This window comes from Macaca mulatta, chromosome 11 (assembly GCF_049350105.2).
Source record: "Macaca mulatta isolate MMU2019108-1 chromosome 11, T2T-MMU8v2.0, whole genome shotgun sequence".
NCBI classification, from domain to species: domain Eukaryota; kingdom Metazoa; phylum Chordata; class Mammalia; order Primates; family Cercopithecidae; genus Macaca; species Macaca mulatta.
In genome coordinates, this window is record NC_133416.1 from 15,390,375 (window position 1) to 15,416,874 (window position 26,500).

Below are 26,500 nucleotides of genomic sequence, written 5' to 3' on the forward strand. Positions count from 1 at the left end.
AATAACATCATCGTTACACATTAGAAATAAAATGTGAGAAACCAGATGCCTATTAAGACACAAAAATTGATGTAAAACTATGATGTTGGGTTTTGGATAATAGCCCAGATGTTTCAGAAAAGGAATTAATGAATTTTGACATATTTCCAGATAATTGAAATTAGCCACTATTTCCCCCAGGTTGTTGGGATCCAAGCATCCTTGTTGCCATGGATAATATATTTTATTCCTTAACAAAGTGTAGTCAGGTGGCTTGAATAAAAATATGACTCAGAAATTATTATGAAAATGTCACATAAGCAAGTTACTTTCTTTCTCCTAATGATCACACATCTGAGTCTTTACTCAGAATTAGGATATAATGACTCTTCCTCTCGTTTTTTGTAAGCTTTGAAGGATTTTAAACAATAAATAGTTTGAAAAGCTGAAATCCAGAAGTGTTTGGGTTTTATGACTTTAATGAAGTAGTGAGTCCTATGAATCAGTTTAAGATTATGTTTGGGCAAATTAGCTTTGAGACAAATTTTTAAAATGTCCATCACTGCTGCCAGGATTGGCTTTTGCACTTGAAGGCCAACACATCTGGACTTAACATTAGATGTCATGCAAAATCGCATGGTTCAGTCCTAAATTAGGGCTGGTGAACTGATTTTTTTTTTTTTTTTTTTAGACGGAGTCTCGCTCTGTCGCCCAGGCTGGAGTGCAGTGGCCGGATCTCAGCTCACTGCAAGCTCCGCCTCCCGGGTTTACGCCATTCTCCTGCCTCAGCCTCTCGAGTAGCTGGGACTACAGGCGCCCGCCACCTCGCCCGGCTAGTTTTTTGTATTTTTTAGTAGAGACGGGGTTTCACCGTGTTAGCCAGGATGGTCTCGATCTCCTGACCTCGTGATCCGCCGGTCTCGGCCTCCCAAAGTGCTGGGATTACAGGCATGAGCCACCGCGCCCGGCCTGGTTAACTAATTTTATAGTGGATGCCTTTCTTTAGCCAGTGTGAACGTTCAGAGTCATGCCCTCTTTCTTTGGGGCCTTTGATTCATGTATGTCTTGGTCTCTCCCCATAAAGCTCTATGCTTTGGAAGAACTCATTTTTCATAAAAATTTAACCTTGATTCTGGGAGTTTGCATTTCCATGCTTGAACTATGAAGCCACCCACCCCATATCTGACCATTTTCTTTCAGTTTCCTCTTGGCTCATCCTACTGCATGATTTCTCTCCTGCTTTTCCTGTAGGAGCACCTCCCTGCTCCCTGAATCCCCCAGAAAAGTACCTCTGGAGAGCTCCTGGTTCTCCACTTGAAAGCTGCGTTGGTAGGCTGTGACGGGGCAGGCATGGCCTTGTGAAGGGCACTCCTGCCTACACGATCTGTAGAGAATGCAGAGCTCAGGGACAATGTACAGCAGCAGGAAAACCCATGCGTTGGTGACCAGGGCAATGCAGACGACCGGGTCGTCCCACTGGGGCTGTCGCTGGAACTGCGGGTTGCCTCTCAGGAGCATGGAGATCCACACCACCCAGATGATGATGGAGAAGAGTACAGTGATAAAGATGAGTCTTCCATGCTGCTTCCAGTTCTCACACGGGCCACAGAAGGTGGCTTTGGAGACGAAGAATGTGAGGGCCATCAGGAAGAGGACATAGACTAGGAGTACAACAAAGTCCACATTGAGCTGGTAGGGTGTCATGTGCACAAACATCATACCTCTGGTCATGATGAGAGTCACATACTCAATGGCAATAATCACCTGCAACAGACTGCAACCAATAGCAATGCACAGAATTGTCGTCCAGGAGAAGGAGACGCGACCCCGAACCAGCTTCACTAGGTTGGAGGCATGGGCTAAGAGGCACGAGAAACAGAGAGCAAAGAGAACCCCGAAGAGAAAGTAGCGTACGGGGGCAGTTTGCTGATTGAGCTGGATGATGAAGGCAAAAGCGAGTCCAAAGAGCCCCAGCACACTCAAGAGGAAGAGGAGCTGGGTGGGGAGGACGTTCCACTGGCTGCAGTCTTGGATCTTTCGCATGAGGAAGAGAAATGCTAAGAGTAGCAGAATTGTGACCACGATGCCAAGTATTGCCAGGGACTCCAGAATGATGCCCCATGGCCCCTCAGAGTCACAGGGAAGAAAATAGTCTCCAGTGGACTCGATGCAGTCCTTGTACATGGTGACTTATGGGTGTAGGCCTCACCAGAATGTTTTTCTGATGTCCTGCAGAAAAAGGATGAGACAAAAATGACAACTCTGCATCTCTTAGGTCGGTGCAAAAGTAATTGCAGTTTTTGCTATTAAAAGTAATGGCAAGAAGGCTGGGCGCAGTGGCTCACTCCTGTTATCCCAGCACTTTGGAAGGCTGAGGTGGGTGGATCACGAGGTCAGCAGTTCGAGACCAGCCTAGCCAACATGGTGAAACCCCGTCTCTACTAAAAATACAAAAATTAGCCAGGTGTGGTGGTGCACACTTGTAATCTCAGCTACTCAGGAAGCTGAGGCAGGAGAATCGCTTGAACCCAGGACAGAGATCGCCCCACTGCACTCCAGCCTGGGTGACAGAGTGAGACTCTGTCTCAAAAAACGAAAAACAAGGCAGGGTATAGTGGCTCATGCTTGTAATCTTAGCACTTTAGGAGGTCGAGATGGGTGGATCACTTGAAGTCAGGAGTTTAAGACCAGCCTGGCCAACGTGGTGAAACCCCATCTCTACTAAAAATACAAAAAAAATTAGCCGGGCATGATGGCATGCGCCTTGTAGTCCCAGTTACTTGGGAGGCTGAGGCAGGAGAATCGCTTGAACCCGGGAGGCAGAGGTTGCAGTGAGCCAAGATCGCACCACTGCACTCCAGCCTGGGCGACAGAGTCTGAAAACAAAAACCAAAAACCAAAAAACACATAAAAAAAGCAATGGCAAGAACCGCAACTACTTTTGCACCAACCTAATACCTACAAGAATGCCTATAGGGTGGTCCATGAGGGCACTCTAACATCTGTCATTCTGAAATGAAGACACCTGGGCATACGAAATAAATGTCTTTACCAAAATTGTTCCTAGGACACTGTCGAGAGCCTGAGTTACATTTTGTTTGATTCCTGATACTTATCTAAATGCTAAGTTTCCCCAGGGGAAGAAAATTCAAAGATATATGCAAACATAGTCTAAGGGGATGGGAAATGCCATCACACATATTACCCCAAATGTATAACAGTTTTATATAGGATGTCAGTAAAGGAAATGAGAAAGGCAACCTAAACCCCTCAAAACGATCTTGGCTTCATCCTGCTGGGAAAAGCTGAACAGACTTCACTTGATAATATGTCTATTTGTGTATACTAATTTACAAGGCTTTTTGAAAGCTAACACAAAATCTTTTTCATAAAAGGAGGTGTATGAGAATGTTTGCATGATTGACGGAATTCAGTTATATCAGGCTCCAGAACAAGGACTGCCAACATCAGTGGATCATTGGATCGTTCTAGACACTGATGCACTGCTTGAAGGAGACAGGCAGATGAATTACTGGGAATAAAATTTCCCAGTAATTTTAATGACCGTTCCTTCTTTCAGTTCAATTCAAGTCAATCCAATGCAACAGGTTGTATTTAAACACCTATTATTTGTTCATCAAAGAATTGTACAAAATGGTCCCTTTCTTTAAATACCTTTTTGAACAGTTTAGTGGGAAAGTCCATGTCTTGACTGAGGACTGAGGTGGCCCAGGAAAAATATCCCACATATTCATTTGGAAAAAAAAAAAAATCTATTGCAATTGAATACCCCTTAGCTCTATGTCCCTTCAGTTATCCCCACACCAGATGGCTGGAGTGACCCAGGTTTACAGCCCTCGCATGGCCCCCCGATTCCAACTTACCTTCTCCGTGTCCACTCTGGAAGCTTAGGCTGTAGTGTTGGTGAGGTTGTAACTGCCAATGAGTAAGAAAGAGCCAACCTGAGCTTCTTTAATCTCTTCCCAAATGGGCGGAAGGACCGTAGGCTCTCACTGAGGTTCCTGCAGTATCTATAAAAAGAACCGGAAGGACAGAAAGACACACCTATTCCAGTTTCACAGCAACTTTTCTACAGAGATTTCCTTGGTGAGAACAATTCTTTTTCATTCTACTTCTGACCAGAGGCACCTTGGCCTTAGGGAGCGGGTGTAAATCTGAAAGTGGGTATAAATCTAGGAAATATGGCTTCCTCCCAGTGTATTGCAACATATTCAGGGAAGCTACACAAGGCCCTCAGGTGACTTACACCAGGATACCTCGTCGTTCTTCTGATGTATTTCCTAAAAAGCTATCTGGAGACTTTCCCACATCTTGATTTTGTTTGTTTGTTTGTTTTGAGATGGAGTCTTGCTCTGTCACCCAAGCTGGAGTGCAATGGCGCGATCTCGGTTCACTGCAACCTCTGGCCTCTCGGATTCAAGTAATTCTGCCTCAGCCTCCCGAGTAGCTGGGACGGGTTTCACTATGTTGGCCAGGCTGGTCTCAGACTCCTGACCTTGTGATCCGCCCGCCTCAGCCTCCCAAAGTGTTGGGATTACAGGCATGAGCCACCTTGCCTGGCCCCTACATCTTGATTTTAATTCAAAAGAGCATCCATTCAACGAAGTACAGGTAATGAGGGTTTCACTGGGCCATAAGGAAGGGTGGTTTTGCCTACTACTGGCATTAAAACGGCCAGTGGCAGGCAAAACTGTGAATCAGTCTGTGAATTTATCCCAAGATAAAGAACTGACAATTAAAGGTCACTGGCTGATACTGGAGTACATATTCCTTTTCTCCTATGGTGACACAAAATACAGCACAGCATAGTGTCCAGCCTACACCCACCAACCACGCCCCTGCCACCTCCAATTTACTCCTTGATTCTCTTCCTGAATAGATTTTTTTTTGTTTGTTTGTTTGATTTTTTTTTTTTTTGAGATGGAGTCTCCCTCTGTCGCCCAGGCTGGAGTGCAGTGGCGCGAACTCGGCTCACTCCGTCTCCTGGGTTCAAGCGATTCTCCTGCCTCAGCCTCCTGAGTAGCTGAGATTACAGGTGCATGCCACCACTCCCAGCTAGTTTTTCGTATTTTTGGTAGAAACGGGGCTTTCTATCCCGTTGGCCAGGCTGGTCTCAAACTCCTGACCTCAAGTGATCTGCCTGCCTCTGCCTCCCAAAGGGCTGGGATTACAGGTGTGAGCCACCGCACCCGGCTCCTGAATATATGTATTTCGATAGAGGACTGCTGAACACCCCAAACCAGTGTCTGGTTTCAAGGTGCTTGTGATCTGGCTGTACCTTTCTTACCCACCTGTACTTCCTTCACGTCTCCAGGCTCTATGACTTAGCCCGCTTGGTTTTTCCACTGGCTCACAAAAAAAATAAGTTCTCGTCTGCTCACCTCTTAGGTGCTGTCGTTGTCTGAAACTGCCTTTTGCTTGATTCACATTTATCCTATTTTTGACCCAAATTCTTTCCCTCCCTGTAGGATTTTGTTCATCTTATCTCCTCTATGACTCTTCCTGCCTTCCCTCATCATTCTAGCCCTCGCTGATCACCTTCCGCCAGGAACTCTACAAGACTTGGGGTCTGTTCTGTTCAAAATTACAGAAACCCTATTTTCTGCCTATTAGTTAACTTATGAATACATATTAGATAATAATGAATTGAAATAAATGAATAATAAATAAGAAGTGTCTTGATTCATGTTATTTGAATTAATCTCATCTCCTGATTGGATTTATAGCTGCCTGGGGGTCAGGTTCCACATTTTATGTCCCCATATTACCTGCTCCCATGTGGAGAACCTCCTGGGTGATGGATAATTCAATTAATGGAATAATTCTAAAGATAAAATCCAGATCTTTCAGAAGTTCCTTTTTAGCTGTGTGGTTTTTCAACAGATGTGCATTAATGGAAAACATCTGCAAATAAGTCAGAGACTTAACAAACCCTTGACAAAATCATTCTGAAGTGGTGCTCTTTTTTGTTTTGTTGTTTTGTTTTGTTTTGTTTTTTGAGACGGAGTCTCGCTTTCTTGCCCAGGCTGGAGTACAGTAGCCCAACCTGGGCTCACCGCAAGCTCTGCCTCCCGGGTTCACGCCATTCTCCTCCCTCAGCCTCCCAAGTAGCTGAGACTACAGGCGCCCGCCACCACGCCCGGCTAATTTTTTGTATTTTTAGTAGAGATGAGGTTTCACCGTATTAGCCAGAATGGTCTCGATCTCCTGACCTCGTGATCTGCCCGCCTTGGCCTCCCAAAGTGCTGGGATTATGGATGTGAGCCACTGCGCCTGGCTGGTGTTCTATCTTTAGAGATTCCTTAACTTCAAAAAGCCATTTTCTCCTATGAGAGAAGAAAATTCTAGGGATGATAGAATTTTCTTGCATCCAATTACACCTTAAGTTCCCCTTTACCTGCTTTGGGTGTAACAGCAGTCTTTCCAAAGTTGTGAAGGCTAATGCTTACATTAAGGGTAAAGGGATTTTTCTGATGATGAAATATGACTCGAAGAGCATAGTGAGTGGTGAAACTGCTGTCAGCAGAACCGCAGGAGGATTTTCCATTTACTTCTTCCAGGAGCACTATTTTGTTGATCCTGCACCTCCCACCCCCTTCCTGCTGTTAGTCATGGTTGTCATTCCTCCTCCTGGTGATGTTTTAGTTTTTGGTCTGCTTGTCTTCTAAGGAGATTCCTCTTGAGTTCCTGATGGCTTGAAGCCAGTGGATTTATGGGTTAATGACCACAAAGCCCTTTAAGCATCTTAGATAAAAGGATGTGTCCCAGGTATTAATTATTGTTATTTTAAAATCTAGCGTTATAGAATTAACCCATCTGCAGCTAGGCCTGAAGGATACGAGGGGCCTTTTTGCCTACACACATCCAAATTACTCACAGCTCATTTCTTTTGGCTTCTATGCTACAAAAACATCAGAACAAACAGCTCGGATATGGCTTTGATTAATCAAAATACACTGATTACAACGAGTCCAATAAAAATGGAAATAAAACAGTCAGGACATGAAATACCTTATGTCAAACACCTATTTATGTTGTTTCCTTCTCACATAAACAGAGCTGGAGGGAATGTTAAAGATTACCTCGCCTAACCCCTATTAATGATTAATAATAAGCAAGCCAATGGTACATGAGGAATTTAATAATAAGAAAGCAGAGGCCCAGAGATGAAGGGATGTGCTTACCATATGCAATGTTGAAGATGACAGCCAAGGTTTGTTGTCTCCTGGCCATATTCTTGCTGTTGTACCAGGCAGCCTTTCCTGACTCTTCCCACCTTATAAGGACTGGCTTTTAGGGAGACCTGAGCCCTTAAGCATGGTTTGATCAGAGCAATAACAACAACAAAAAGAATATGAAAGTGCATCACATATTCTTCATCCTGCAGCTATCATGACTGGTCATGTGAGGACAGGCTGTGTGGGACAGAATGCATCGGTCAGGAGTGGCCCATTTGTTCTTTTGCTCACTGGCATCTCCAGAGATGGCTTCACGAGGGTGTAACCAGTGCAGTTGTATGGTGAACCCCATTCAGAAGGGCCCTGGGCTTGGAATTTGATACTCCGTGGTTGCCATATTGAAATTGTTAATACTTGCATCTTTTTTTTTTTTTTTCAGACGGAGTCTCCCTCTGTCGCCCAGGCTGGAGTGCAGTGGCCGGATCTCAGCTCACTGCAAGCTCCGCCTCCCGGGTTCACGTCATTCTCCTGCCTCAGCCTCCCGAGTAGCTGGGACTACAGGTGCCTGCCACCTCGCCCAGCTAATTTTTTTTTGTATTTTTAGTAGAGACGGGGTTTCACCATGTTAGCCAGGATGGTCTCGATCTCCTGACCTTGTGATCCGCCCGTCTCGGCCTCCCAATACTTGCATCTTTGAATTTGTGTTTGGTAAGTGAAGTGGGGCAGGACACAGAAGCATGCGCTGAGGCTTGAGTCTTGACTCACAATCCACCCTGCCTTCCATGGCCTCCCCTCCTTCCTGAGACAGGTTCTTGGCCACCCACTCTATGCCACCATGTGGTGTCCTGGGTTGCCCGGCTAGCCTCCCCATTTCTGTGTCTGCTCTGTGACTACTGCCGCCCCTCACCTGGGCTCACCTGTCTGCCATGGGTTGGGACGGTGGGCCCTTAGAAAGGGGGAATTGACTTGTTCATTTCCAAGCAGGGCTGCATATTTTTTCTTTCTTTCTTTCTCTCTTTCTTTTCTTTCTTTCTCTTTCTCTTTCTTTCTTTGTTTCTTTCTTTCTTCTTTCTTTTTTCTCTTTCTTTCTCCTTTCCCTTTCTTTCTTTCTTTTTCTTTCTTTCTTTTTCTTTTTCTTTCTTTCTTTTCTTCTTTCTTTTTGCTTTCTTTTTTCTTTCTCCTTCCTTCCTCCCTTCCTTCCTTCCTTCCTTCCTTCCTTCCTTCCTTCCTTCCTTCCTTCCTTCCTTCCTTCCTTCCTTCCTTTCTTCCTTCCTTCCTTCCTTCCTTCTTTCCTTCCTTCCTTCTTTCTTCCTTTCTTCCTTTCTCTTTCTTTTTTCTTTCCTTTCTTTTTTTCTTGAGATGGAGTCTAGTTCTGTTTCCCAGGCTGGAATGCAGTGGCATGATCTCAGCTCACTGCAACCTCTGTCTCCTGAGTTCAAGTGATTCTCATACCTCAGTCTCCTGAGTAGCTGGGATTACGGGCATGAGCCACCACACCCAGCTAATTTTTGTATTTTTAGTAGAGATGGCGTTTCACCATGTTGGCTAGGCTGGTCTTGAACTCCTGACCTCAAGTACTCCACCCACCTTGGCCTCCCAAAGTGCTGGGATTACAGGTGTGAACCATGGACCCAGCCTGGGCCGCATATTTTTGTTTTGCATTTGGCTCCAGAAACTATATAGCTGACCCTGGGCATCTTATTTGGTTTTCTGTTATTTGATGCCTAGTTTGATCAATTTTATATTAGGACGTGAACATTGTACAGTTTAATTTTATATTGATATAATGTTGAATTAGTTGTGAAGTGCCATAGCAATTGATCAGCAAATTGTTAAGACTCTCAACTGAGTATCACTTAAGAATGTCAGGATATCTTTTGGAATGGAAGTTATTCTACTTTTTTTTTTTTTTCAGTCTGTAGCTATTATAACACTTTAGTTGAACTAGTATACATTCTCTTATACAGAGCTGCTTTAAAGAAGAAAGCAGATGATATAAAAATATAGAGGTACATTCAAGTTCAGCTTATTGACACCTTCACTATTACAGAATAATAAGAGGCAATGTTTTTTATGTAATTACAGTCTGATACAGATTCTGTGATTCAATTAAATCACAACACTGATGCTGCAAATTGCCAACACTTTTAGTCAGACCAGATGTGACTGACAAGACAATTTTTATGAAGAATTTGTTGTGCATCTGGAGGTATAAATCTGACAATACTGAGAAAAATGTTGACTCTAATAACAGTTTTTGGGCCAGGTGTGGTGGCTCGCTCCTGTAATCCCAGCACTTTGGGAGGCTGAGGCTGGCAGATTGCTTGAGCCCAGGAATTCAAGACCAGACTGGGCAACATGGCAAAACCCATCTCTACAAAAAATACAAATATTAGTCAGGCATGGTGGTGCACACCTGTAGTCCTAGCTACTCAGGAGGCTGAGGTGGGAGGATCAGTTGAGCACAAGAGGTTGAAGCTGCAGTGAGCCGAGATGGTGCCACTGCACTCCAGCCTGGGTGACAGAGTGAGACCCTGTCTCAAACTGCCTCTGCCAAAACCCAAAAGAGAACACTATTTTTTATTTTATTTGAGTTGCATTCTAAAAAGGAAAAAGGACACAGAAGACCTGATAGTGAAGATTATTTAAATGCGATTTTATAAAATATGCAAGGCTTAACAAAAATGACAGACTTAACATACTATTTATAAAAAAAAATTTATATTTGAAAGCTTAGGACCTTTGAAAGAAAAAAAATACCTGGAAATACAACATAATATCTTGTCAATAAGTCAAAGAAATGTTTCCAAAGGAAAAATAGATATAATTGTTAAAAATGTATAAGTTGTCAAGTACTTTTAATGAAAGAGCCATATAATCACCTATTTAGTAGTGTATTAGGGGTGAAAAAGAAAATGGGTCATACAGCTGTCAAAAATTACTCTTCCAGGACGGATGAGATGGTATGTAGGATTTTTTACGATAAAATGATAAATCAGCTGAAAAATTAAAAATTATACCTTTTAGTATCCTATAATATCTCATCCAATCTATACTATTACAGAACAATAAGATGCAATGTTTTTGAATGCAGTGACAGTCTGGTACAGATTTTGTGATTCAACTTAATGAAAGCACTGATATTGCAAGTTGCCAACACTTTTAGTCAGATCAGATATGACTGACAAGACAATTTTTATGAAGAATTCATTGTATTATTTAAATTTTATTTTATTTTATTTTACTTTATTTTATTTTAAGATGGAGTTTCACTCTTGTTGCCCAGGCTGGAGTGCAGTGGTGCAATCTCGGCTCACTGCAACCTCCGCCTCCTAGGTTCAAGCGATTCTTGTGCCTCAGCCTCCCGAGTAGGTGGGATTACAGGTATGCACCACCATGCCTGGCTAATTTTTTTTCTGTATTTTTAGTAGAGACGAAGTTTCACCATGTTGGCCAGGCTGGTCGCGAACTCCTGACCTCAGGTGATCTGCCCGCCTCGGCCTCTGAAAGTGCTGGGGTTACAGGCGTGAGCCACCGTACCCAGCCTTAAATTTTATTTTACCCTCAACTGGATTAGATATAATCTCCTAGTTGGAAAAGTATATTGTTTATTGAACATTTTTTTTTAAATTTTTAACTTTTATTTTAGGTTTGTGGGTACATGTGAAGGTTTGTTACATAGGTAAACATGTGTCATGGGGTTTGTTGTACATAATATTTCATCATCCAGGTATGAAGCCCAATGCCCAATAGTTATATTTTCTGCTCCTCTCCCACCTCCCACCCTCTCCCCTCAAGTAGACCCCAGTGTCTGTTGTTTCCTTCTTTGTGTTCATAAGCTCTCATCATTTAGCTCCCCATTATAAGTGAGAATATGTGGTATTTGGCTTTCTGTTCCTGTGTTAATTTCCTAAGAATAATGGCCTCCAGCTCCATCTATGTTCCGGCAAAAGGCATGATCTCATTTTATTTTATAGCTGCATAGTCTTCCATGGCGTATATGTCCCACATTTTCTTTATGTAATCTGTCATGGACGCACATTTAAGTTGATTCCATGTGTTTGCTATTGTGAAGAGTGCTGCAATGAACATTTGTGTGCATGTCTCTTTACGGTAGAATGATTTGCATTCCTTTGGGTATATAGCCAGTAATGGGATTGCTGGGTCCAGTGGTCATTCTGTTTTTAGCTCTTTGAGGAATTGCCATACATTGAATATTATTTAAACTGAAAAAAATGTAAAGGAATTATGAGTGTGGACAACAAATACAACCAGAAAATCTGGCAGAATTAACAAATATTGTTTAAAAAACTACTAACAGCCTTGGTTTATTCATCATAAGGCTTTGGCACCTGAAGAAATTTTACTGAACTTCACAGATTTATTGAAATCAAATGAGATGCCAGTGGGCAAAACCTGTAGAAATATTTTGTTCAGATATTGGAGCTGACATATTCACTTACCACACATAGTCAAAGTCCTGGTTTCCATGAGGGAAAAATAGTCAAAAATAAGCTTTAGATTTTGTTAAACTGAAAAACTATCTCATCTGACAAATATTTTTGGACATGGTATTTGGATAGTAAAAGTGCACATTTAGCTGATTTGGAGGCATTATTTTCCCCTTTTTTTAAAGACAGAGTCTTGCTCTGTCACCTGGGCTGGAGTTCAGTGGTGCGATCAAAGCTCACTGCAGCCTCAAACTCCTGGGCTCGGCATAACTGCAAATACAGGTGCACACCACCATGCTCAGATAATATATTTTTTTAATTAAAAAAAATTTTGGCCCAGCGCAGTGGTTCATGCCTGTAATCCCAGCACTTTGGGAGGCCAAGGTGGGTGAATCATGAGGTCAGGAGTTTGAGACCAGCCTGGCCAACATGGTGAAACTCATCTCTACTAAAAATACAAAAATTTGCCAGGCGTGGTGGCAGGTGCCTGTAATCCCAGCTGCTTGGGAGCCGAGATCACACCACTGCACTTCAGCCTGGGACAGAGCAAGACCCCGTCTCAAAAAAAAAAAAAAAAATTTAGACCGGGTGTGGTGGCTCATGCCTGTAATCCCAGCGCTTTGGAAGGCCGAGGTGGGTGGATCTCTTGAGGCCAGGATTTCGAGACCAGCCTGGCCAACATGGCAAAACCATCTCTACTAAAAATACAAAAATTAGCTGGGTGTGGTGGTGCACACCTGTAATCCCAGCTGCTCAGGAGGCTGAGACACAAGAATTGTTTGAACCCAGGAGGCAGAGGTTGCAGTGAGCCAAGATCATACCATTATACTCCATCCTGGGCGACGGAGCAAGACTCTGTCTTAAAAACAAAAACAATTAAAAATTTTTTCATGAAGACAGAAATTCGCTATGCCAGACTGGTCTTGAACACCTGGCATCAAGCAATCATTCTGCCTCGGCCTCCCAAATTGCTGGGATTACAGGCGTGAGCCACTGCACTCAGCTGTACAATACACTTTAATATGTTAAACACATTTAAGGAATCTAAAAGGCAGCAATTTTAAAAGGTGGCTGTAAGTATCATACATTCCTCCCATTGAGAGGTGGGGTCTAATTCCTCTCCACTTGAATCTAGGTTGGCTTTAGTGACTCTCTTGTAACCAATAGAATGTGGTAGGAGTGAGGATGCATGAATTCCAAGGCTAGGTGAAAATTAGCCTTGCAGCTTCTGCTTCGGTCTTTTGGAATACTTGGTCCAAAGGCTCTTCCTAGGACACAGCTGCTGTGTTGTGAAAACCCCAAGCTACATAAGAGACCACATATAGACTCTCTGGTCAATAGTACCAGCTGAGCCCAGCCTGCTAGCTATCCTTGACAAAGCACCAGGCATGTGAATGGAAAAGCCATCTGGGAAATTAATCGTCTTGTTCCAATTCTTCAATTGAAACTCCACTGAGCAGAATTTATGTGTATGTCTGTATGCAAGAATTATTCACATTGCTATCAGTTTTCCATATGCTGACTTTTATTTCTACAGAGTTTTAAAATAGCCTAGTCAAAATCAAAGGCACATATCCCTATAGGATCAAATAGTCCCAGAGGCACCAGCATTCCATTGAAGGGATATTCATTCCTAAGTCTTAAAATTTTCCTTATAAAGGTAATAATTACGCTGCTGTATGTTCCCAACATTGTTGCAACACATAGAAGAGAACATTACAAAATCAGTTTGAGAAATAAAATTAGAGATGTTGCTACATCTCATTTTTCTTTCAAAGTCACAATGATTACTTTTCAGAAGAAAATACGAAGCTTGACAGAAAAGCATTTCAATAAAAGATCTATTTTCTTTTCAAATCTCTGAATCAACAATTGAATTAAACCTGGTGAACAAAGAAGAGAATAACTGATTGTATTTAATTCTTTTCTTTTATTTATTATTATTATTTTTTTGGGACAGGGTCTCATTTTTTCACCCAGGCTGGAGTGCAGTGGCATGATCTCAGTTCACTGCAGCTTCGACTTTCTAGGCTCAAGAGATCCTCCCACCTTAACCTCCCAAGTAGCTGGGACCACCATGCCCAATTTTTGTATTTTTTGTAGAGATGAGGGTTGCCATGTTGCCCAAACTGGTCTTGAACTTGTGGGCTTAAGTGATCCACCCGCCTTGGCCTTCCAAAGTGCAGGGAGTATAGGCGTGCCCCACCGCGCCTGGCCTGTGTTTAATTCTTATACTGAAGAATGATTAAAAGACATAATGTATATTATGTGGATTAAGACTGAAGAAAAATTTCAGTGCTACTATCATAACTGGTGTATTACTATTGTTAACAATTGCTACAGCCTATTTGTGTGAATTTTTAGGATTTCAACTTTGACTGGATTTTAAAGAGAAATAAACTAGGTTGAACAATGTATGAGATGTACTTATTGCCTCAGGTATTCCACAGAATGAATTCATAAATGCTTTAGCATATCTGTCCACTAAATAAAAATCATGTCTACATTTCTGTTTTGTGTTATTTTGGATTTTTATAATCTATATAAATATCAATAAAATAATATGTGATATTGGCTTTGCTCTGCTTTCATTTTACATTGGTAGCAATGGTAAATATTATTTTGTGAAACGTTTGAGGGGTATGTGTATATATGTGTGTGTGTTTGTCCTGGGTTGAATGTAAAATGTATTTCTGACTGGGGATTAGGGTAAAAGAAAATTTTGAAGCAGGGCATGGTGGCTCATGCCTGCAATCCCAGCACTTTGGCAGGCTGAGGCAGGTGAATCACCTGAGGTTGGGAGTTCAAGACCAGCCTGACCAACATGGAGAAACCTCGTCTCTACTAAAAAATACAAAAAATTAGCCGGGTGTGGTGGTGCATACCTGTAATCCCAGCTACTCAGGAGGGTGAGGCAGGAGAATCACTTGAAACCAGGAAGCGGAGGTTGTGGTGAGCCGAGATTGTGCCATTGCACTCCAACCTGGGCAACAGGAGTGAAACTCCACCTCAAAAAAAAAAAAAAAGAAAAAATATTTTTGAAAACACTAGTCGCATCAAATGAGCACTGACTTGGAGTCGGACTTAATTTTGGATGCCTGCTCTCTGATCTTGGGCAAGTTTCTTGATTTTCTGAACTTAAACAAATGTTTCCTCTTCCCTGTGGCATATTAGCAGAAAGGAAAACCATCAATGATGGTTTTCAGGTAATTTGGTCCGAGCTGAGTTAAAGGGTTTTGAAAGCAAAGTAATTATATAAACTATATCTGAGGTTAAAAAGAGTGCAACTTACTTAAGGATTCTCATAATTGTATTGTATTGTATTGTATTGTATTTATTTATTTATTTATTTGTTTGTTTATTTTGAGATGAAGCATTGCTCTGCTGCCCAGGCTGGAGTGCAGTGGTGTGATCTCAACTCACTGCAACCTCTGCCTCCTGGGTTCAAGCAATTCTCTTGCCTCAGTCTCCTGAGTAAATGGGATTACAGGCACGTGCCACCACACCTGGCTAATTTTTGTATATTTAGTACAGATGGGGTTTTACCATGTTCACCAGGCTGGTCTTGAACTCCTGACCTCAAGTGATCCACCCACCTGGGCCTCCCAAAGTGCTGGGATTACAGGCATGAGTCACTGTGCCCAGCCAGGATTCTAACAATTTCAAAGGATTTTTATATGTAATTATCAACATGCAAATTACTATGTTAAATTCAAGTATTAAGTCTACATATTAATGTAGCCCATTTACTTACTTTTAGACTCTCTCCCTAGAAATATATCGTTAGTGTTCATTCATCTGCTTGTTCATTCTTTTAATGACATTTTTTGAGCATCATTTTGTGCTGAGTACTGTGCTTGTGCTTGAGATACTACAGTGAACAAGACTCAGGGCCCACTACCTGTATTTAAGTTGCTTACCTACTGGGTGGGGTGGAAGGTAGGCAGGTAAGGAAAACATCAGTAGACATTCAGCATATTCTGTGGGTTCATAGGCGCGGGGTTCAGAGAAGACCTTTCAGAAGAGATGTCTAAATCAGGTCAAGTGAGGTGTAGGAGAGCTCTGGATGGATGAAGTAGCCTGAACAATGTCTACAGCAAGGATGACCACAGTCTCTTCCCCAAATAACAAGTGGGTGAGTGTAGCGGGAGGATGGATAGGTGAGAGAGGAGGAGGAGGCCCTGTAGCCTGATCATCCAGGGAGGGTGTGGCTGTGTTGAGGGGTATAAATGTTATTCTGAGAGTAACTGTCTTTATTGTATTTAAGCTATAAAGTGCATTACAGTTAATATTCATTCATTCATTTATGCAACACATTTTTAGGGGCATCCATAGCTGCTCATTGTGCTTAATGCTGTGGATATAGCGGTAAACAAAGCAGGCACAGTTCTTGGCCTCAACGAGCTTACAGTTTGGTGGGAGAGCAACCAATAGAACAACAAATAAAACGTGTGCATACATAATTACCAGTGTGAAAATGCTGTAAAAGATGTTGTGGCAGAGAATAATAGAGTGAGGGTCCCTCTAACAGGTTGGGTGAGGAGGGCCTCCCTGAGTAGGCACCATGTAAGCAGAGACCCAGAGGATATGAAAGATCCAGCCGTGCCCATGCCGAGTGGGAGGAAGAGCATTCCAGGTGGAGAGAGCAAGATAAGCAGGAGTCCTAAGCTGCCAAAGAGCATGGTGTGTTTGAGAAATACAGAGATCCACTGTATCTGCAGCAAGGAGGGGAGTAGTAAAGAATGAGCCTGGAGTAGGAAGTGGGCGTCAGATGACACAGAGAGCTTGAGTCCCAGGGAGTGGAGTCTGATGCAACAGGAAACCGTGAAAAGGTGTTAAGCAAGAAAGTGACAGCTTCTACTACAAAGATCAATCTGCTTCAGACTGTCTAATGCACGATGGAACAGCAGGCACTGAGAATGGATTAGAAAAGACCAGGGTAGGAAGCAGGAGACCATCTCAAGAGTCCGGGCGAGGTATGACGGTGGTTATTAGTCCCCCAGTGTCGGGTGGAGTGATGTAGAGAGACAATAAGATTCAAGAGACACTTTGGAGGTGGAATCTCTGTCTTGCTCGTGGTTGGGAGACAGAGAATGAAGAACGGCTCCTGGAACCCCAGATCTGCTCCACCAGCCCAGATCTTTCGCATCTCAGTTAGTAGCAAAGCCATTCTTCTAGCTGCTCAAACCAAGAATCTTGGTGGCATCTTGATTCCTCTCTTTCTTTCATATACAGTCCACCAGGAAATCCTGTTGGGTCTACCTTCAAAATATCACAGACTCTGAACACTTCTCACTACTTCAGTGACACCATCCAAGTCCAAGTGACCATCACCTCTTGTCTGCTTGACTGCAGGAGACTGCTAACCGGCTGTCTGCTTCTGACCTCATCCGCCAGCCCCAACCCTGACCCCTTCACAGTATATGATCCAAAGAGCAGCCAGAGGGATTCTTGCAACACTTGATTTTGTCACTGCTCTGCTTGAAATCCTACAACGGCCTTCTCCATGTTATACAGCAGGAAAATCAAAGCCTCTGAAGTGACTTCTAAGTCCTTACCAGACCTGCCCACTCCTGTCACCTCTCTGTGCTTCCCCTGGGCTCTCTGTTTCAGCCCCTCTGACCTCTAAGTTCCTCGACCGCACAGGCCCGCCCCGTCTGACAGCCTCTGCGCCTAGGAAGGGCTTCTCCCAGGTTGCATCTGGCCAACCCTCTTACTATTTTCAAGTCTTGCTTCTCCAGAAGGGCTTCCCTGGCCACATCGTTAGGAACTGCACACCACGATCTCCATGCCAACCTCCCAAACACTGCCATTCTCTTCAGTCTACTTTTAAATTTTGCCATCGCACTTACTACTTTCTAAGACATAATATAATATACTGTTAAAATTTACATGTCTATTATTTGCTATCTATATCCCCTGCTCTACAAGGGTAAGGGTCTTTGTTTTGTTCGCTTATAAACGGAATTGCCTAGGACAGTGCTCGGCATACAGGAGAGGTTCAATACGTGTGAAATGAATGAACATGAGAGGGAGTCACAAATGTGTTAAGTCAGAGGGTGGGCCAAACACCACAACCAACGAGGCGCAGGCCAAAGCCTGGTTAATAGGGAGGAATTATAGGCAGGGGTCAGAAAAATGTATGTGGCCTCCCAAGTTCTCACTCCTGGCCAGGCAGGGCTGGAGGCACTGTAGGTTTGTGCTCCAGGAAACGTCCCCACTCTTTCCCACCCATCCCCCCACTTTACTTAAGAGAAGTTGGGGGGAGACAGGAAACAGCTGGCAGCCTGCTCAAGTGCAAATGTGAGATTCCCAAGGAGGGGGATGATACTGTTGCCCAGAGGAATATTCTGAGCTGAGATGATAGTCACATAGGGAGAAAGATGATGCCTGAGGGCCGTCCAGCTAACAAGGAAGATGCCTCTCTATTCAGGGTAATTTTATGTTTTGATTTGAGCACATAGGTGAATGGTAGTGCTATTTAGAGATATGGGGAAGATGGAGGCATGAAAAGGAGGGAGGAAAAGTGTGCAGTGAGAGCTCAACTTTGGACGTGTTGTTTGAAGTATCTGCAAATTCCTTGTATGAATATGTCAAGTAGGTCACTGGATATACGCATTTTGAGCATCCGGATTTATTTCTGCATTTTTATACTTTTCCTCATGTGCCAACTTCCTGTTGGCATCCTAAGCAGGTAGCAGGCTGGTGGCACAGTCAGGACACCCCTCTTCCTCCTCATTCCTCACCTTTCTTTCAGCAATTTCATGAATTGGGAAACACATTCATTCATTTATCCATCCCACAATCATACACCAAGCTTTCACTATATACTGGTACTCGGCTGGGAACTGAGACTACAAAAATAAATAATACTAAACATCAGCACTCAAGAAAACCACGTCTAATTGGGGTTGGTAAATTAAATAGTTGAGATTTACACACTGTGAAGTATGTGTAACTTGAAGAAGAAATGAATATTTCCCTGACTCTACCTCTCTTCCTACTAGGAAAAGACCTCGAAAAGAGGGTGGATCTTATCCATTCCTACTTTTACAACTTTTGTCATGTTAAAGTCAGGAGCAATGGCTCTTGCCTATAATCCCAGCATTTTGGGAGGCCTAATCAGGCAGATTGCTTGAGGCCGGGAGTTTGAGACCAGCCTGGCCAACATGGTAAAGCCCCATCTCTACTAAAAATTCAAAAATTCGCCAGGTGTGGTGACACATGTACCTGTAATCCCAGCTACTTGGGAGGCTGAGGCATGAGAATCACTTGAACCCAGGAGGCAGAGGTTGCACTGAGCCTAGATTGTGCCACTGCACTCTGGCCTGGGCGACAGAGTGACTCTGTCTGAAAAAAAAAAAACCCCAGAATTTTTGTTATGTTTTTGTATTAAAGAGGAATTATTCAGTGTATGTCTCAGCAGTTAACCCATTTCTTATTTCCGCATGCCTGAGGGTGACATTTTGAAAGGAGATGCGATGAAGAAAAAAATTAAATCAAGAAGAGAGATGGGCTGTAAATAAATACTTAGGAGTCAATAGGTCATGGATGGTCACAGAACCCATGTGCACGATTTTCATGGTCATGGATGACCTGCTGTTGGAAGTGGGCGCAATCACATGATGCAGCCAGAAGAGGATAGAGAATCCCCTCCTGGGGACACCAACAATTAGGGGTGGGCAGTGAGAGATGCACCTATGAGAGAAGTGGGGAGGTAGTGTGAGGCAGGCGCACCTGGAGAATGGCAGGTCACAGGTACCAGAGGAAGAATACCAGGGAGAAGGAGGGGTCTCAGTATTGATCAGTACAGAGGAGCTATTCAGCCTGATAAAGGCCAACTATGCTGGACTTCATGATGATCAGTTTTAGAGAAAGTAAATGTCAATGAGTAGAGGAAATGAGGGGGAAGGATGTAAACACTTTGTGTATAGTCATTTCTAAGACAATTTATAGAGGTAATGAGAGAGCTGAGATGTACCTGGAAAGCAAGATTAGATTGAAGTAAGATGTTTTTTGTTGTTCCAATTAAAGAGATGTGAGCATGAATTTATGTTGAGAAGGAGGAGCCAGAGACCAGGGAGAGACTGAAACAACCAGGACAGAGTAGATGGTAGAATGAAATTCCTGAGGAAGTGAGAGACCTGGCCCCCAGCACAGGTGACAGGATGAGCTTTGGATGGAAGGTGGGACACCTGATCCTCTGAGTGAGGGAAGGAGGCAAGGGTGGTGTTCTCCAGTGACCAAGAAGCCTCTTCTCCTAATAATTAAATCAACTCCCGTAAGTCCACTTCCTCCATGGAGCCTTTGCAGATACATCCAAGTGCTGAAGCTTCCTTTTGATTCTTAGAATGGTCAAGGCTTTGCTGGGCTGTGCCTCCAGTTTAGGGCCCCCATCATAAGACACATTCTGCTCACACCGGCAGACACCCTGGTGTGAATCCACAATCTGCTAGCCCCTAGGAAAGGGCTCTAAAAAGTAAGCAGAGACAACAGGATCACAAACCTACATTATATATTCAGAAGTCTGCCATAGACATTATGTAAGAAGGGGCAATAGTCTTGTGTTTGTATTGGTGGCATAAGAATTTCTTTTAGCTGAGTTTTACTTTATGAGAGGAAACAAGGGCTGCTGATTTGACAAGCGGCAAATAGGTTGCTGCTGGGTATCTATGCTGCTTCTGGAGTTTTGATCTCATGGAGTTTGTTCATTTAAATTCCAGGCAGTGGCACATACCCTAGGGACACAGCGATTATATCACTGCCACTTTGGCTGAGCCATGGAGTAAATTATACAGGGATGAGGGAACAACCACCCAGCATACTCACTGGTAGGTTCACACCCTGCCTTATTTCCTTTCTTGCCAGCCGGGGAAACCGGCCATTGAACTGAGCATTTAGTACTGTATTGCAGAACGGACAGGAGCATGGGCTCAAATTCTGACTCTGTCACAGATCATGTGTGTAGCCTGGAGCATGCTAATGAACCTCTCCGACTGCCCCAGTTCATCTGTACATGGAGTAGAGATGATGGTGCTAGTGAACACCTCATAGGGCTGTGTAGAATACGTAAGGTAGTTCATGTAACAAGTTTGCACAGTTCCTGGGATGTGGTGAATGCTCAATAAATATTAGCTATCAATAGTTCTTATATTTTAAAATTCCAGCCAATCTATATTAATAGAATGGAGCATCTATGGTGCACACTTCCTTTATGCTATGGGTGTGGGGTGGGGATTATAAATCATAGAGAAAAAGGAATGTTCCTGAAGGGAGCAAGGAAGAATTCAGACTTTTGAGCTGGACTCTAAAGGGATTGGGGATTGTAGGTGTGGGAGCAGTGTGAGTGAAGGCATGAAGGAGGGGCGGTGGGGAGGCTGCCAGGGGAACCAGCAATAATTCCAGTACTGCTGGAAGGTAAGGAACCCAAAAGGGAGCAAGAGGCAGGATATGAGAAGAGCTGGGGTTTGAGCCCACTCTTGAAGTGACTTTTTTGGCTGGGCGTGGTGGCTCATGCCTGTAATCCCAGCACTTTGGGAGGCTGGGGTGGGCAGATCACTTGAGGTCAGGAGTTCAAGAATAGCCTGGCCAACATGGTGAAAGCCCATCTCTACTAAAAATACAAAAAAATTAGCTGGGTATGGTGGTGCACACCTGTAGTCCCAGCTACTCAGGAGGCTGAGGCAAGAGGATCGTTTGAACTGAAGAGGCGGAGGTTGCAGTGAACCGAGATCGCACCACTGCACTCCAGCCTGGGTGACTCAGTGAGACTCCATCTTAAAAAAAAAAAAAAAAAAAAGACTTTTTGATGAGGGTCTAATTAATTCCTTGCCAAGGAGAGAGGAGGTCTTTTTACCTGAAGTTGGATTATGCAATAGCTCTTCATGGCCTACACCAATTCTTGCCATACCTTCAGCCCACTCCGGCACTTCCACCTTACACGGTTTGATTCTTGATTCTGCATTTGTAGATATTGTTTGGGTCTGTCCCCAGTTCCCCTAGAATAATGTTGCTATAGAAACAAAATTGCTTCTAAAGAAAAAGGCCAGAGCTAGTTAGAAATAGAAATTCAAAGGCAAGATCCATGGCATTCAATCAACTATATACCTACCAATGCGGCATGCTATGAAACTTTAATTACGGTGCTCATGATCAAAGTAACATTACTCAGGAGTGGAGAAGCCCAATGTAATTAAGGAGGTCTTTCTTAAACAAGTGATGACCAATTAACTCCCTGAGCTCAGCCAAGCCTTCCACTGTATTTACATACAGTCACCCTGTGGCCCTTAAACAGTCAGACGAGCATGAGAATGTGGTGTTGTGCTGTGGAGCATCCAGAACAAATTTTACTGGGTGGTGCTCACAAAACTTGCAAGGAATATTCATGCCTCGGGAAGATGGCTTCTGGGGGAGGGAAAACATCCTCATATATGCTAATCTGCAGAGGCAGCAGGTTTTTATTTATTGATTTATTTTTTCTGAGACAGAGTCTTGCTCTGTCACCCAGGCTGGAGTGCAGTGGCGCGATCTTGGCTCACTGCAACCTCCGCCTCCCGGGTTCAGATGATTCTTGTGCCTCAGACTCCTGAGTAGCTGGGACTACAGGCACGTGCCACCACACTTGGCTAATTTTTATATTTTTAGTAGAGGCAGCATTTCACCATGTTGGCCAGGTTGGTCTCGAAGTCCTGACCTCAAGCTATCCACCCGCCTCTGCCCCACAAAGTGCTGGGGTTACAGGTGTGAGCCAATACGCCTGGCTGAGGCAGCAGCCTTCAGGCTGTGGTCCTGAGCATTAAACCTACAGTACAGTTTAGATTTTACTAATATCTGTATTCTTCTGGTTACTGCTTTCCAATTTACAATCTAAAATATTAGCCATATGCCCTAATCCAGGCCCTAGAGAGGAGTGAGATGGCGCCAGACGGTTTTCCCATCAGTATATTTTGGGAAAGATACTGACAAGAGGACAACTGAGAATCAGGAAAAAAGATTGCTTTACTAATCCACAGATGGACAATTAGAAATCCTAGTCTCATTGGTTCTGTTTTTCATTCTTAAGTCCAGAACAAGGATAAACTTCCTTCATTTCCCTAGCTCCTAATCCCTTTTTCTCTTAATTCATTCTATCGCTATCATCCAGTCACCTGCTATGGCCTCGCTGTGGGTAGGGGACTGAAGATGCTTCCTGCCTTCCTCATCTTGACCATACTCCACTGTTTTGGGTTTTCAAAGGGGGAGAGAGGAGAGATGGGGGAAGCAGGAGACACCATGAGGGGAGGCAGCTAGTGCTCCTGAGTCATGTGCCTTGGCTCAGAAGTGAGAATAGGCCGGGTGTGGTGGCTCATGCCTGTAATCCCAGCACTTTGGGAGGCTGAGGCAGGTGGATCACTTGAGGCCAGGGGTTCGAGACGAGCCTGGCCAATATGGTGAAACCCCATCTCTACTAAAAATACAAAAATTAGCTGGGCATGGTGGCGTGCACCTGTAATCCCAGCTACTTGGGAGGCTGAGGCAGGAGAATCACTTGAACCCGGGAGGCAGAGGGTGCAGTGAGCCGAGATCACGGCACCGCACTCCAGCCTGGGTAACACAGCGAGACTCTCTCTCAAGAAAAGAAAAAAAAAAAAAAGGAAGTGAGAATATAGAATTAAAGTCTTTATGATCCTCTGCAATCTGGCCTCAACGCATCTCTCCAGCTGTTTCCCGTCTTCCCAAACTCTTGACCTCAGGTATACACATCTTCACATAGTCCCCTTGCAAAAGACACTGTTGATCAGCTACCTCAAAGCCATTCTGAATATTCTTCTTCCTTGCTGCTCCTCACTATAGAGGCTACAAAGCCCAGCACACACTATCCCTTGCAGCTATGGATGGCCCTGTGTGTTAGTTTTGGCCCATGAGATAAAAGTAGAACTCTGATGGGTTTTGGGAAGGCTTCTGTTTCTTCATAAAATGGGACAGATGCAACTGATAGAGCCTGTCCTCATCTCCCTAATTTCCTGCCTTGAACATGGATGAGATGGCAGGAGCTGCATCAGCCACCTTGCAGCCCTGAGGCAGAGAGAAAGACAGGCACAGAGACATCAACATTGAGCATTGAACCTGTCTCTGGATTTCTTACTATGTGGGAAAAGTAAACCTTCTTGGCTTAAGCTACTGATAGTTTTCTGTTACAGTTTCGTGCATTCTTAAATGATAGATCCCTGAGCTAGGTGCTGGGCACATAATGGGGAACAAAGCAGGTATAGGGATCCTCCATATCAAACTTACAGTCTTGTGTGAGAGACGCACACACGCACAAAAGGAAATGAATAAGTTAAAAAATTACATCCCATGATGTCCAGCACTGGACTGTGATCACTCCGGAGGACACAGCATTCCTCAAGACCTTTGACACCTGGGGATCTGAGAGAAAAAGAAAACTAATTTTACTGTGGTTTGTATTATGAAAAAAGCAAAAATGTCATGGTATGATGGAGAACTATAGGGGCGACTGACTCTATTTTAGCTAGAGGGGCCATTGAAGGCCTCTTTGAAGAGGAGGCAGTTAAGTTAGGATCTGTAGGATGAGAAGACCTGGCCATTTGAAAAGGAAGTGAAAAGGGAAAGGCAGACAAAACAGCTAGTGCAAGGGCTCTAGGGAAAAAAGGGCTGCGTGTGTTCAAAGTCCACTGTGGCAGAAGGGTATTAAGGGAGAGATTGGAAAGAAAGAAGTAGTCAGAAGGTGCCAAATCACACAAGGCCTTGCAGGTCATAAAATGGAGTTTAAATTTTAGTCTAAGTGCAAAATAAGAATTTTAAAGCAAAGATTCTTTTGGAAGTTGTGTAGAAAATGTGTCCAAGGGGGCAGGAGCAGAAATGTGGAGACATGACAAAGGAAAAAAGGCGTTTGGGCTGGAAGGGGGATGGGAAAGTAACTAGGAAACTGATGGAAGATAAGTAACTGATAGAAGATAAGGGTAATTTTAGTAAGGTTTGTACAGCCTCATCTTGGCATTGACTTCCCATCCCTGGTGACAAGCATGTTCTCCTCTTCCTAGTACAACGAGAGCACCCTTCTCAGGGGAAATTTACATACTGCTTTTAGGTAGAAAAGGGGAGGGCAGACAGCACTTCCTGTATCTGCCATTTCTCCATTGCTTTCAGCTCAAAATAGCCAATTTGCCACAGTGGCATAGTTTGGAGCAATGCCCTGATCCTCTTCAAATCTTTTCCTCATCTCATTCACCAGTCACCAAGTCCTGTTAACCTCTTCTCTTGCTCCAAACTGTCTAGTTCTCTCCATCCCCACTGCCATGATCTAGTTTTGATTTAGTCTTGTGACTGGTCTCTCTGTCTCCAGTCATATTCTTTTTCCAGTCTATTTTCCACACTGTAGAGAGAACTTTCTTTCTAAAACATAACAGTATAATGTTCCTGCTCAAAGCTGCCCATGCACTTTTCAATTTTCCTTTTTACTCTGTTTTTTTTTTTTTTTTTTGAGATGGAGTCTCGCTCTGTCACCCAGGCTGGAGTGTAGTGGTGCAATCTCGGCTCACTGCAAGCTCCACCTCCTGGGTTCATGCCATTTTCCTGCCTCAGCCTCCCGAGTAGCTGGGACTACAGGCATCTGCCACCACGCCCGCCTAATTTTTTGTATTTTTAGTAGAGACGGGGTTTCACCATGTTAGCCAGCATGGTCTCAATCTCCTGACCTCATGATCCGCCTGCCTCGGCCTCCCAAAGTGCTGGGATTACAGGTGTGAGCCACCGCGCCCGGCCTCAGTTTTCTTAAAACAAAACTTAAACTCCTTGACATGTAATAAGGCCTCTGTGGCTGCACTGTCGTCTTGGCTCCAAGTCTTCCCAAGTGTGGGAGCCTGTGGGACCCTCAGCTTCCTCATCTGTGTGTGGGAACAGCAGTACCTTCCTCACAGAGTTGCCCATGGAATAAGTGGGGCACTGCATGCAAAGTGCTAGGCATGGTGTCTGATAGTCAAGGCTGGGTGGCTGATGATTTTCACCCAGGAGCTTCAGAAATGGTCATGGCCCATCCCTCAGAAGACTGCTGAAAGGACTCCAGGAAAGATGATGACATACAGTTCTTGTTCCTCTCCTTAGGAAACCCCACTTTATGTCCAGTAAGAACTTTTCATGGTGAGGATTAAAGCTCATTTTTCTGTTTCCTACAGAAACAGCAAATAGGGTGTGGGTGGGTGCTAAGGTGGGTTTCTCCCTGAAAACCTGTCCAGCTGTCCTAGGGAGGGCTGCTGAGAGTGTGGGACCCTGGCGCACCATGAGGATCAGAGTACCTTCTACATGCCCTGGGCCCACTGAGAGCTTCATCCTCCCCTGCTCACGCACGGGCTCTGCTCCAGCTCAGCTGCATCCCGCTTCCTGCTCATAGTCTTGCATCTGTGTCCTTCTCTGCAGGCCAAACTGCACTGTTTCTTTCATTCCTATCCTCTTCAGTTAATGAAACTGGACCCCAGCTGCTTCTCATCTCATCCTCCTGAACCAATCCTTCCGGCAGATATCGTGTCTCCAGGATTGTCTGTGCACCACAGTGCAATGATTTTTCTTCTCAGTCTGCTCTTGTGACTCCTGGAACTCTCTGCAGACCACAGTTGCAAACATAATCCTCAACTTCTAATCACAGAGTGATACATAACTGTCATGGAAAATGTCTAGTTTAGGGATGGTGTGTGTCCTGGGATCTTCGAGTTTATATTCTGAAGGACTTGGGAGCTCTAAATATAGGGTTCCTGCAATGGTAAACACCATCAATAGTACTCACACCTATATTACCTTCAGGACTGTAGAACCTTGGAAATAATTACACTTATGATTTGTCTCAGCTGTTTAAGTCAATGCCTTTTATTTTTAGTT

At 43.9% G+C, this 26,500-nt stretch overlaps 1 protein-coding gene, 1 long non-coding RNA gene and 1 other non-coding gene across 6 annotated transcripts in view; 2 read left to right on the top strand and 1 right to left on the bottom strand.

Annotated features, from left to right (window-relative positions):
• LOC144332799 (uncharacterized) overlaps positions 1 to 8,764 on the top strand; it is a 17,064-nt gene extending 8,300 nt beyond the window's left edge. For all 3 annotated transcript variants that reach the window (XR_013400918.1, XR_013400917.1, XR_013400919.1), the window contains one exon: positions 1,231 to 8,764. This is a non-coding gene — a long non-coding RNA (uncharacterized LOC144332799). The remainder of the gene's footprint in view (positions 1 to 1,230) is intronic.
• Positions 1 to 26,322, bottom strand: part of GPRC5D (G protein-coupled receptor class C group 5 member D) — a 34,901-nt gene extending 8,579 nt beyond the window's left edge. The window contains exons 1-2 of one of the 2 annotated variants that reach the window (XM_015151167.3): positions 3,864 to 26,322; positions 1,269 to 2,208 (exon numbers count right to left, since the gene is read on the bottom strand). In XM_015151167.3, coding sequence (XP_015006653.2) covers positions 1,269 to 2,163 — 895 coding nt within the window. In that variant the 5' untranslated portion in view covers positions 2,164 to 2,208; positions 3,864 to 26,322. The remainder of the gene's footprint in view (positions 1 to 1,268; positions 2,209 to 3,863) is intronic. The other variant, XM_001087385.5, reaches the window with a different exon arrangement.
• Positions 23,958 to 24,048, top strand: LOC114671204 (small nucleolar RNA SNORD88). Its single transcript, XR_003721091.2, has one exon. It is a non-coding gene; the product is annotated as a small nucleolar RNA SNORD88 (small nucleolar RNA).
• Positions 26,323 to 26,500: the final 178 nt, after the last annotated feature.